The sequence below is a fragment of the Patella vulgata genome, chromosome 4, assembly GCF_932274485.2.
Source record: "Patella vulgata chromosome 4, xgPatVulg1.2, whole genome shotgun sequence".
Classification (NCBI taxonomy): Eukaryota; Metazoa; Mollusca; class Gastropoda; family Patellidae; genus Patella; species Patella vulgata.
Window position 1 is genome coordinate 19,933,425 of NC_065882.2, and position 14,358 is coordinate 19,947,782.

General features: G+C 32.8%; 1 protein-coding gene across 1 annotated transcript; it reads right to left on the bottom strand.

Annotated features, from left to right (window-relative positions):
* Positions 1-7,950: 7,950 nt before the first annotated feature.
* On the bottom strand, positions 7,951-10,505 carry LOC126817452 (forkhead box protein D3-A). Its single transcript, XM_050544436.2, has one exon. It carries the CDS (start codon positions 10,192-10,194, stop codon positions 8,839-8,841), a length of 1,356 nt encoding a protein of 451 aa, XP_050400393.1. The 5' UTR covers positions 10,195-10,505; the 3' UTR covers positions 7,951-8,838.
* Positions 10,506-14,358: the final 3,853 nt, after the last annotated feature.

Consider the following 14,358-nt stretch of genomic DNA (forward strand, 5'->3'; position numbering starts at 1 on the left):
CCCATTCCGATGCCTGGTTGACCTGCCTACACAAAATCAAACCAAGAATTAAACTTTGAGATGAAGGATTGTTTATCTGTGTATCTAGTTTTTATCGTAAAATAATTAACTAGAGAAAGATTATGATGACGAATATAAAGCACGTAGCAGAATGTGTCTACTTTTCTAGAACAGGCTATGATACCACTTCTGATCCGAGGAGTTCTCATAGCTAACACACGTTGTTGTATATCTGGAACTATATGCTGATCATCGCTATCCTGACATTTCAATACAATGTGTAGTCTAAATTGGAATACTTCTTTCTCGACAGACTTGAAATATAAAGAGATCGGTTACCCTTAGGATTATGGTAACAGTGCTTTATGCTAGAAATTAGAGATAAATTCGACTTACTGATAAAATGTTCGAAACATGGTCTCTAGAAAAACAAATTTCTCTCTCACGTTCTTGCTCTAAATCACAAATTCGTTTGATCCCCCAAAGTATTAGCTATGGTTGCAGCTGCATTCGGGGAAGATTTAATTTAAACAATCGAATATTGCTTTGAGTTCCAACATGTGAAATAGCGGTATATATTACCCTGAATGCTATATATATTATTATTGTTAATATATTTTCCACCTCTAGTATTGATATTGTAATTATTCTATTTTGTTCTGTTATCCTTTTATGTATTCAGTCATTTCTCTTTATATATATTTCACCATATTTTGCATGACTTCGTTTTTAATGTCTCATTTTTATTCATTTATTGTATCAATGCTGCCATACGCGTGTGTTTAGATGTAATAAAATTTAATATTATTATTATTATTATTATAATCATCATTATCATTATCAAAGATATCATTAATATCATCATTGTCATTATTATACATTGTAACGATACACTAAGATGCGATGCACAGCTTTACCCAAAATCCAATCTCAGATGTATTCACTGTTTAATTTATATAGAAAATAAGGTTTAATCTGTTCATGTTCAATGAAATAAGAAGCGTAAGATTTCTCTTTTATAAGTAGAAAGACCTGGCATGGTTCTATAGACGACCAGTTTTATCTTGCTTGTTATATTTTTCAAAGACAAATGCTTATTTAGAATGCCAGCGGGGTAGGAATCTTATAAGGCTTCTATAGAATAACGTTGCCTCTCGTCTGCCAGTAACGGAATCACCTAAAGAATAACGAAAACGGCATCTTATGGCCTCCAATTTGTAAAAGAAACGAAACAAGCGTGTTCGTTTCACTAAAGGTTGAAATTGAAGATGACGCGAGGAGATTTGAAACTAACAAGTTGCGATGCTAATTGGGTGCTGAAGATGTCACATGACACGTGTAGGTTTCCCTTTTAATATGAAAACGGAAATAACATGTATTGTCATTAAGAACAGGGGACTCGGAAAAGAGAAAATATTCAACTGTTAATCATCTATTAGCCCTGAAGTAATATACACACACTCGCTGTTAGTGGGTTTCATGAACTAACTTGAGCAACTTGACGAGGCGAAATCCCAGCATTGCCGACATTTCTTGATCACACTTCCTTCTCAATGATAGAAGTTAGACACAGGCAGATTATTAACAAGAAATTAAGTGAAAATTGTATGTCAGATATAATAAGAAGTGAAAGAGAATGATTAAAATAACATGTTAGATTTGTGGTTGGGAGTCATTACTTTCCTCACGTACTAATCAAATTCATCTTCATTGGCTTCATTCAGGTCATTCAATTATTTATTGTTGCAGTAAATGATTTGATTTTTATTTATTATCCATAATAAGAGATTAGTGTTGCAACAAACTTAAAAACTACCAAATTTCTTTAATTTGACTAAAACATAAAAGAATCGATAAGGGAATACATTTTTTGATTGATAGACATTATATTATTAAGTTAATATTTATAAAATCGGTCATTGTGTCTTTTCAGTAATGCCTTAATGAAAATGTAATTTTATTTATTATCCATAATAAGAGATTAGTGTTGCAACAAACTTAAAAACTACCAAATTTCTTTAATTTGACTAAAACATAAAAGAATCGATAAGGGAATACATTTTTTGATTGATAGACATTATATTATTAAGTTAATATTTATAAAATCGGTCATTGTGTCTTTTCAGTAATGCCTTAATGAAAATGTAAACAATAGATTATAAAAAAACGTTTGAAATTGGTTCATTTTTAGAGAATTTTTATGATAAGTTAATATGATTTTACATTTTGTGTAAATCTGATCTTCATAACCAAATTGATAAAATGTATTAATGACAACTCCATACAAACTTTGCATTTGTGTAATTTACTGTCACAGTAACATCCAAAACATATTTATTTTCATATTTTCTTCACGTGCTGGGAATTAAAGCAGATCGGATGTAACTGATATTTCTCAACCAGAACAGGAATATTACAGCAGAAGAAGATTGTTTTGGAAATTTTAATCCGAAAATTTTGCTTGAACCATAATTCTTCATCATTTTAAGTTATTTGTGTACGGTTAGTTAAAGATTGGGAACTTTAAAATATGTCATTGCTTTATAGATAAATTGAATTGTTCCCAATTATAATGCAGTATGATTTGACACCATACCAGGATTGTAACACATAATAGAATAATTCGTATCTGCGGTTCTTGGTTTAAACTGAGTGACATGGACAGTTGCGAATGGGACGAAAAACCGAGAACCCATGTACACATTGGTGTGTACGTTAAGGATCTCTCGGCAGTTGGAATTTGATATAAGAGTAGGCCGTAGCGCCGTTGTCCGGGCAAAATGTCCATCATAACACACTGTATGATGTACTGTATTAGTCCAGTCTGAGCAGAACAGTAGGACGTTAAACCCCATTTCATTTCATGTCATTTCTTGATTTAAAATGTCAATAGACTTATAAATTATTGTCACTTTGATTGGCATTGGCATTAAAATGAGTAATATTAGGAATTCATAATTATATTTTTTGTACGTGACCCAACGCATTAACGCATGCCTTGGTCTTGCATATAAATAAAGAAATGATATATATATACATATGTATTTACAATGAAACAAGTTCGCCTAGTTTAAGTATATCGATTAGAAAACATTGGGCTAGACAGATATATTTGTCTGGAAAAGAAATTCATTTAAATCCGGAAATTTCAGTTAAATTTAAAATCTACCAATTACACTATACATGCTGTTAAAAATGGAATTTTCGTGCAATTTTTCCATCAAACGTACGTGTCAAATTAAGTGAAAGAAAACGCCATTTTTTATGGACATTTTGTTGACTATTTTATAAAAGACTTATAATCTTATCACTTTCTCTAATGCATTTGTTCACCAAACACGTGTTAGTCAAATTTTCAAAGCAAACACTTTTGACAAGAGAATTTATTGTTATCATTTATGGTGCATGCTGTGGATATTTGACTTGAATTTTACGAACAGTCGAGATCTCTCTTTCCCTTGAAATTATAGAACGAAACGAACAATTAACTAATGTTGCAGTATGGACAAAGTGTGTTGCAACCTCCATGTTGTTTCCTAGGGGAATAGAACATTGTGACAGCTCTGGGGGAAAGTGGTTGCGTGTAAATTTGATGAAAACAGACAAGAAAATAAACGAAACGCAAATATCAAATATTGAAGCCACGTCCGAAACGTGATAAATCAGGGCGTATTTAATTTGAAGTGAAATGTTAAACAAAGACACTTTTCATAACTAGCTAAATATTTTAATTTCTAAATTAGTTTGAACTTCGTCATAAATATTACACTATATTTCGTGGTGACAAATATTTGATTTTTATATTGATATTTAAAACCATTACGTTCAAAGCTTATGACGGTTTAGCGTTGATACTAAGCGGGCTTTAGTGATGGATAAATAACTCTAATTGGACATTCAGATGGTGTTGATTTAGACTTTTCTATACAAAAACGTCAGAAAGGAGGGACTGTTTGTGTTTTATCGTTTCTATACACGAGTTCACGGACATTTATGTGTATTTGGAAAACATGAAGCCACGTGAAGAGGTCATAAATTGTAAATTTCAATATACTATTGTTATAATTCTTTACTTGACTTTGTTCTTGAGCTCATGTTCAATTTATGTGTTTTAATAAAATACATGTAATAATGAAAAATTCTTTTGTTTCTTTTTCATGTGTGTGTGTCTAATAAATCAATAATTGGTACTTTGATAAAATATTTATTTAAAATTTGTAGAAGAATTGATTCATGATTAATGAATACAAATACATCACTCTTTGATATAAACCAACTACAGAAAATTAAATTTAAACAACCATGCAGAGGAAAGCTGGGGTGGCCATGCTAAAATGGTGGTGTTTTACCTTCAAGAAGTATAAAATAAGTCTTTTGATTCATTTTCCTCGGTGCAGATTTAAATGCTCATCTTTCTTCGCACAAGTTTATCCCCGGGTTAATTCTGTGAGAAGATTTTGGTATAAAAGCTGGGACATTTTTGAACAGTCCACATGTTCATTCCTCCAAGCGGATATCAAAAACTCTTCTTTGATGCTGTGTCAGGTGGTCTAGATTCTGTATATTCATCATCAATCGTTTTGTATGATTTTATGCAATATCTGAATTTCTGACTAATCTTTTGGTTTAACTTATGCTGTGTCAGGGAGTCTAGATTCTGTATACTCATCATTAATCGTTTTGTTTGATTTTAATCAATATCTGAATTTCTGACTAATCTTTTGGTCTAACTTATCAAAGCCATCTCGATTGATTGATAGAACTAATTTTGGGATTCCTATCTTATTGTTGAAGGACTGTAAAAACAAATGTGCATGACCATCGCTAATAACTATGCATTATTAAATAAGTTTTGACCTTTATTTTCTACAGTGAAATATTTATAAAAGGATAACATAAAGAGTCAGATATGTAGACTTCAATGTTAACTGAGAGGTGGTATCAGGTGTTTTTGTAGGTTTAGAAGTATATTTTATAGTATAAACATTTAGAAAAGTGACCTAAAAAGAAATAGCCTCAATGCAAAGGAATAGAAACTTAGCTATCTGAACTTTTCAGCTATTTAAGAAGTGGTATCAGATGTTTAGACATCATATGTTTTTTTATAAAATGATTTAGGTCTGTATATTTTAAGTTTTAAAACGTATTATAACATGTTGAGATATAAGTTTATTTAGGTCTGTATATATTACAAGTGCTAAATTATATCTACAGTTAGAAAAGTTCAGCTTGAAGGTGAGGAACATAAAGTTTCAAGTGTTGTTTAATGGCTTTCTCATAGATTATGACACTGTAATGCGTTATTTTAACCTCTCGAGAACTATACTTATGAAGGTATATAGAATACCGAACGTTCTACCCTTCTCCTACTCTAGCAAATTGTTCTCGTGTTGAAAGCTGTTACTGACATTTACAACGAGAGCAAATGGATAAAATTTCTGATCTTTTCGCCATCAGTCTCGTTCTAGTAAATTAGTCAAAAGTACATGTGTAAAAGTAAGCAAACATAAAATATAGCATTATAATAAGGCTATGTGCTGGTAGGTTTATTTTGTTTATTTAGACTTTGAATAAACAAACACAGTACTTTATCTTTTCACATCATAATATTTTGTTAAAATAATTCGGGAGATTTTTATTGTAAACAAATTCCGTGAGATATAACCATTTTGGAGTTTTAAATGAGAATTCAATGCTTGAAAATAAAATATTTATTTAATAATTGTTATTATTATTTTTAGTCTCTGCGGACCTAGCTGCAATTTCAACCCTTCGGTTCGTTATTTCTCAACCTCTCAAATTTAATAAAATATTGTCTATGGTTTCTTCACTATCGGTCTATTATCAAAAGTAACAATAACGGAAAAACTTATCATAATAATGAATCTGTGAACGAAAGAGTTTATCGACAGCGATATAAAGGATTATCCAAATAGCGAAAAAGAAATATCCGAAAATCGAAATTGATAAATATTATAGTTGTAAACAATGAGAGTAAACCTAAAAGAAAAACGATGATATGGTTAATTTATTATATAAAAAAAATAAGGAAATTGTTAAAAATGAAAAGATTGTAATAATTAGCTTTAAATTGACCGAGCCGTTTGAAGCACCACTTGGTCGTAATAAGCGTTTGTACCATTTGGATTCAATAATGTCCTACAAGGAACGAAAAACCTACTAACGGCGATCGATCTACCTTATTTGAGAAAACAATAAAACGAAACGAACAAACAGTGATTATTTTCGTAGGCAAAGATGATCGTGTATATATTAGTTTGCATATTGATAGACCTAAGTAAACGTTCATTTAGTTCTCGTCTTTCATCTTCTACGATCGAAATATCACAACAAAAGTTATGGAAACCGTCAAAGTGCGGCCCCTGGCAAAAATCGCCACTACGTCGTTTATATAGAGACCTGGCAGACGACAATCTTCTAATAACAACAATATTCATATTATCTTTACTATTATTATTATTTCCCTTTTATTCCATTAATAAAAAAACTCGACCTCCGAAAATGATAGAACTAAACGAAATCAACAAACAGAAATATGTTTTATATAAATTTACTTAACCTATTTATGAATAAAATGATATTAAATATTCTGTATAAGCATTATCCTAACCCCATATTGATAAATTTATAATATTTTATTCATATAACAGATACCTCGTTTATGTGATCATCAAGTAGAACCTATGTTACAAATAATATACATCTAAATCAATTTTATTTGTAAATTAATCTACTGAGTATTGCTAGTTCTATGGTCATGGCCAATATGTTAGGGAAAGATCTATAGTTTTCAAATCTCAAAAATAAATATTATAAATAACAATATAAACTTATATCTTGAAATACGTTATATGATACTGTTCAACCAAATATTGTGTATAGAATTAACAACATTGGGTTATACAAATGGATACACAAGTGTTTATAGGCTCTGTATTTCTGAGACGGCAAATGAAAAAATTAACTCGAACGCTTTGTTTAAAATATGAACGTAAAGCCCATCCATATCTACCGATTTAAAAATATATCCAATTCTCATATTCCCTTTCCCCGATCTCCCCAATCCTTTAATTCAACCGTGTCCCACAGGAAGAAAATTCTACAAAATTTGCAATGATTTGATATCCTCAATGGTGATTTATACATGTCTCTTTATCACAATATTTTATGAGAAATTCCTTTTTTGCCGCCTTTATATTAAGAGCATATCGGAGGATGTATAAATATCTTGAATATTGTAAAACATATGTGATAACATTTTAGCATTTTCGACATTTATTTGAGAAATACGAGATTTAAAAATCCAGGAAAAATATTCAAGCTGTTTATAACGTGGTCCATAAAAATTCCGACGGATAAAAAGGAATTTCTCATAAATAATATTTAGTTATTGTTCCCAAAACTAATCTCAATGTCTAATATTCTAACACTTGCTTAATATTATCAAAAATACTAAGATTATTTCTAGAAATTTAATTTGCCAATTTAAACAGGATATATCATTGAAGTTAATTCATCTTACAAAGAAAAATCTTGATTAAATGATCAAAGAATGGGAGTTAAAAGCCGCCACAAATTACCTGTATTTACTACTGTAATTATTAAAAGGTGACTCGTAAACAAAGACAAAACAAGTCGATATTCTTTAAACAATGAGATTATTTCTTGAAAAGCCAACAACGGTATTAGATTAGGGGATTAACGTTAGCAAATCGGGGGTTATCGAAACGGATTACTTCGTTAATCCACTAGAAACGGTTGAAACCTCATTACACAATGCAAAGTCAACAACCCCCGAAATTATCTAAAACAAGTGACTCCAAAATACACTTGAACAAAGCCCCCCAAAAGATACAAAGCAACAAATACTAACATTTCACATTTTTATTTTGATGTTTTGAATTTTTAAATTAATTAATTCACAGCACTTTGAACATGTTTAGTTGGATGACTGAAACTTATATTCATGATATATATATATATAATTAAATGTCTTGCAATGATGTAAGTAAAAGTCATAAATATTCATCATCATCATCATCTACTGTATATCTATATTATGATCTAATCATAGCTTCATATTTAATAATAATAAAGATTATTTACAACTTGGGCGAAACAAAAAACAAAGAGAAATCTCTAACAACAATTGCACTAAAAATTCATCCATTTTAATAATTTAATTGATAAAAGAAATATGACCTAAAGCATAATTACAAAATGTACAGTACAATTCATAACATGGATGAATTTTGCTTTGTGTAATATTATTCTTTTCGTCCAATAAGTCTTTACAACACGTAAGAATGTTTTAAAAATGTCTACACGTCAGAATAATAATGGGGGGTAACAGTGTTCTCACATTTATAATATGAACAATTTATGTGGACAAAAACCTTTAACAAGTCACTAGATAACATTCTATCAAGCTGGATATAATCTGCAATGGCCCCCACACCGACAAGGCGAACTATTTCATACATACCTAACAAGAAAACTGACAAATATTTTCAAAAAACCAAATAAATCTACTCACATCGGTTATAGAGAATTTCCATAGGCTAACTAACCCTGTCGAGTCGTTAAAGGCTATAATTAGTAAAATGACACATAGTGTTTGGAAGGGAATGTGGAACATCGACAGTGTCTTTCATCTAGTTCAATTACTTTAAGCCTTTTCCATCCACGGAAAATCCCTCCTAGATTTGACCACTGTTCGAACCGTGGCTAGCGATGTGTCCAGACGCCGGCCGCCTCGACTTTTTGTTGTTTTTGAGATCATAGGAAATAACCTAAACACTTTTGATGTTGGTCGCCTCAGCGAGGCCAGGTTGGTATGGTACATGCCTGAACGTACTGGCGATATTTTTCGATATCGAGGGGAGAGAGTCCAGAAACCCCGAGGGGTGACGAGAAAGCACTGGTTCCTGATCGTGGAAAGTCTACTAATCCCGGTCGTAGAGCGCCTAACGATGACGGAAGACCTAAACTGGGTAACACAGACGCTAGCGAGGGTCTAAAAGACGTCACAGGAGACGTTGATGATAATGACGTAGAGTTTGTAATTGATGGCTTACTCGAACTACTCGAACTACTTGTATTACCAATTAAACTGTCTATAAAGAAACCGGGTTTCGGGACCGGTGGTGAGCTGGATTTCGCCTTTTCTTGTTTTTCTAATTGTTGTTGTTGCTGTTGTTGTTGTTTCTCTAAATTCTGTAATTGACTAGATAAATAATTTGAGGAATTGAGTCCCTGGAACGTTGCTTGTCCTATGGAGTGTAGACCGGGATGGGAGGCTTGAGCACGGCTGTAATCCCCATGGAGGAAGGGAAAATGGTGAGAAAAGGGAGACATATACGGGTACGGCATCACGCCCGATCCAGGTCCAAAAGATAGCTGAGGTCCGTGGGCGGCAAGTATCCCGTGATGATGCAGATACGAGTCGGCAGGTGACACAAAAGCTGCATGGTGCATATCCATCATATGGCGCTTGTAGCGTTTACGACGTCGCAAAAAACTGCCATTATCGAACATATCTTCGCTTCTGGGGTCCAAGCTCCAATAATTGCCCTTGCCGGGGTTTCCGGGTTCTCGAGGAATTTTTACAAAACAATCATTGAGTGACAAGTTGTGACGGATGCTGTTCTGCCAAGCCGGGAACTTCTCTCGATAATAAGGGAATCTGGTCATGATAAATTCACAGATACCAGACAACGTGAGTCTTTTTCTCGGAGATTGTAAAATAGACATTGTTATTAAAGCGATGTAAGAATACGGTGGTTTTACTAAATTCTGTTTCTTCTTCAAAGCGTCATCTTGTGAGTCACCACTCGCGTTGATTTTCACAGGAGAGTCATTGTTAGCACTCGAATCAAGAGATTTGTCCTTATCCATAATTTCCCCATCACTTCCCCCACCGGGGGAGGGGATCGGAGAAGGAGGGGGTGAGTCCACATCCAATTGTTCATCATCACTACAATCGTCGAATGAAGAATCTTGAGGTAGCATTGTTTCACCGCTGTTACACAAGTCTTCTCTGTAGACTGCGGGTAGAACGTTAGAACCAGGGGGTGAGGATGTCATCTGTTGTTTACGTAGATCTAGATAACCCTGGGTGTCTGGTATATCTCCCGCTTGGTTGGGGATACATCTGTCCATTTCGAAGCGCATCGCACACTGAAGAAATGATAAAAAAATCAAATGTTAATATATTAACACCGTATAGCAACTAGCTATAGTCTGGAAACGGGATACACACAAAAGGCACACATACGATTATCTCAGTTTTCTTCATCAAACACTCGCGAATTAAGAAGATTTGCTAGTTGACTTTTGGGGTCTGTCAAACTACAGACTGACCACTGACAGTTGATGTTGAAGGTTTAATTGACCACACACGTGAAAAGAAAAGTTGGGTTACCAAAAGCACATTGGCTTATGACTCTATAACCCACCCGCCCGTCAATATGAGCCGAGTACGGTCACGTGATCTAAACGATACAGTAGACAGTTAGCCGACTACCTTATCAAATCGTCGAATGGTGAGTGAGAGACCGCCCCCTATTCATAATTAGCAGCTTTAGATAGCAAACAAAACCCCTACTAATGCGGCTAACTGGTTGTAAGACAGACGGCTGATAAATGAATAACGACCCAATGAATATTAGGCAGCAGTTCACACTAATGTACAGCTCGGTGCATATTTTCCAATTAATTTCTCTCACCACTCGGCAATCTCCGTCTTTTTTTTTGCTTCTTTTAAGAGAAATCGTTTTAGTTAGCATGTGTACCTCCGCTCGGCTTGACGTTTTATTAAGAGACGGGGGGAAGCGACTGTATAAAATGTTTATTCTCTGATTTAGTTTTTCATCTCTTGTGGTTGGGAGTAATTATATATCGTTCATCGTCCTATTGAGATAGTTTCGCCTTCAGTTTAAAAATAAACAATCACATCCTTTTTGTAAATATGTTCAAGGGAGAAAAACGGTCGAATCTGGGGTCCAGATGCCTCGACCCCTTTATAGCACAAGTGGTCGCATAGAACAAAAATTTGCGTGTGGGACGACAATTTTGACCTCTTGAAAGACGGGTACAAGGCAACATATTTCTGTCATTTGGCTGTGGTTCTTTGAAGTGAGTGTTCTTTCATAATTAAGCTTGAGTTAGTTGTTAGCAGTATTTAGATTTAGTTGCGACCATGTTTATTTATTATTAACAATTAGACAATTTCTCACTGTCCTGTACGTGTAATTAATCAGCCCTTGACCAGTTGCACGTTTCGTCCGTAAATACGAGAAATATTTAGAACTCTTTCAACTTTAAATATATTGTATTATCAAAGCAAGTTTGTTATTGTAAATTATACTCGGAAAAATAAACGGTCTTTTTGGAATTAGGGTCTTTTCTAAATAGTTCTATTGATTTAGGTGCTATCCAGAATTAGTTCATAAGTTTTTAAATTTAGAAAATTTTATCTTAAAAAAAAATTTGACATAAGGTTTCAAAACTTAAATGTATATATTTTGTTAAATGAAATATAGTCGATAATGTATATAACAATATAAAAGTTCCCAGCGGTGACCAAACACAGCAAAAGACGAAATTAAACATTTAAATAAATAAAGCGAATATTTACATTAAAAATATTGTTTGTATAATATTGACGGTAAACAGTTTATATTAAAATACCCTAACAACATGAGGTATTTCGTTGTATTTTTTAAACAAAATACATTAGAAAATAATCATATTCAAATGGTAAACTCGTTAAATTTAATGATGTAAACATACATAAAATATACATAAAATTAAAATTTGAATAGCTGATTTCTATAATAAATCGGAATCTTATGTTAGGAAATTCTGATTTTCTCTTCAAGTGAAATAGCTGTTAATTTCTAAAAATAAAATCATCTCTTTATTACTGTTGTGCCGACAATTACTGCACGCGATCAACCTCGAGCGCGCAAGAATAATTAAATAGAATATTGTTGCTGTTGGCGTCCAATCAGCTTATGGCATAGGATATAACAAAATTATATGATTTTATTCAAATTTTGCCTGTCACTTTCAATTTTACATTGACATTGCCTGTCATTTCAAATTATGCATTGGTATGAACGTGAATATAATAATTTCACTATTTTATTTGTAAATATTGGTGACTACACTATAATTATGTTATGGCTTTTATTTAATTAATAAACACTAATTAAGCGATTTTGTATATGAAATTACATAATATATATCATCAATTTATATTCCTTAATTGTTTTCTTGCTTAGAAACTGAAATGATAATATTGTACTGAATGTTGTTAGATCTCATATATAGTCAATGTTAAATATATTAGCTGGGAACATAATTGGGGAGAGTAGAATCTCTGATACCGTTTGCGTTTTGCTTATTGTTAGAAAGACTACTGAACATAGAATGTAGAATGGACCACATTAGTGCATATCCACATAGATTTTCAATATATTGGATGTGAAAGACAAGAATTGTACAATTCCTTCAATATCCACTTTAAAAAAAAAAATAAAAAATAAAAATAAACACTAAATTTTCAAAAAAATCTGAAATATTTATTTATATTCCTACGATTTTTTCGGCAATTATATGGATATATGAAGAATTCCTTGAAATGTTTCAAGCTTTTACCATTTTGTCACCAAAAGGACCAGAAAGGTTTTTGGTTAAATTTTATTAAAAGTAAAACAGTAAAACAAGACATAGGGCTGCTTCCCAGGGATTTCCTGCATTGTCTATCCTTGTCAAAGGTGCAGGTCGAACTCTAACCCTAGCAAGAAAGGGTGTCTAGTCGTTCGGGTGGCACAAAAACCGAGGTCCCGTATACACATTGGTTTGCACGTAAAAGAACCCATAACAGTTGGAATTTGAAATAAGGGTAGGCTGTAGCGCCGCTGTCAGGGCATAGCGCACTGTATGGCATTTGCCCGTCTTCGTGATCACTGTCGGGACAGAAAATGAAATTAAGACCCGTTTCATTTCATTTCATTTCATTTCATTTATAAATGAGTTTCTACTCCCTTTATTCTGCTAATCTGATATAAGTAACATAGTGTATGTACATAAAAGCACCATAAAATATTAATAATGGAAGTATATTGTAATTCACATTACGTCATCAAGCATAATGTAATCGACAATGCTAACATTTGGTCAGCGATACATAGTATGTAATCCACATCCTAAATATACAGTGATGTAGATTACAGGGTAATATAGTAATAAATAACTAAAGAGCTATTGTTTGGTTCACTCTGTATTTCTTATTAAACCCGTCATCCGTCTCTCTATCAATCGTAATCCATGACTTTTACAAGCATGACGGGGTTTCGATTGAAACGTCTTTCAGATAAAGGCTATCTTTCAACGTATTTTAAATATACAACTTAATAACGTTTCAAACATCCAACCAAACGATGCTCATCAATTAATCATGTTTCTAAGTCGAGGACATATTTATGATTTCCTTAATAGAAAGTACGTGTAAAATGATTTGGGGGTTTTCTAACGCGAAAGTTGTAAAGTATTTAGTAGAAGAAAGGGTTTGTTTTCATCGCGAGGACATCCCGTCGAGTTAAATTTATTCTCCTTACATAAGTATCAGTCGTAATAAAACTCATTTCTAGTATTTGGACAAGAGTGTCCAGCAGTGACCAGCTTTTCATGTTGATCAGGTTAAAAGAATGGTCAATACTAGCGGTCATCATTGGTCATCAGTGTTTATTGTCCTTTGGTGGAGCCGTGCGATCGAATGGCAACCACGTGTGAACAAATGACAAATCCATGTAAATTTCAATAAAAACAGTATATCTTTCAAAGGCGTTCTTTTGGACAAGTAGCGCAGCTTGTGTGTGTCTTGGGGCATGGCTTTAGAAGTAAAATAGATCTCTGTGGATTGTTAACACTTTAAAATCTTGTCTGTGTCTTCTCTAAACACCTATATGTGATAATAAACAATAGATTGAGTTTACAGTTCAATAACAAACGTGTAACTATCAAATGATGTTTATGTTGTATTTCAGTTGTTCCAATCCTATTTTTGAATTAACCGGATGGTTTAGACAAGCTTGTTACCAAAAGAGTTGTTTGGTTGCATGCAAAATAGCCCGCAGAAGAAAAGGAAATGAAAAGACAATATTGACTGATTGACTTGTATTGTTTTTAGAGTATTTCCTTGATTAATGAACTTGAGAAACGATCCAGTAGAAAAGAAAAGAAAAATGTAATTTTAAACAGAAGAATTAATCTAATTAAGGAAAAAACCTTAAACCCATTTACTATTCTCGGTGTTCTAAAAAGCCAGAC

What these genes read in the sequence shown, in the direction of transcription:
- LOC126817452 (XM_050544436.2), bottom strand. Translation starts at nt 10,194, where the DNA reads ATGCGCTTCGAAATGGACAGATGTATCCCCAACCAAGCGGGAGATATA.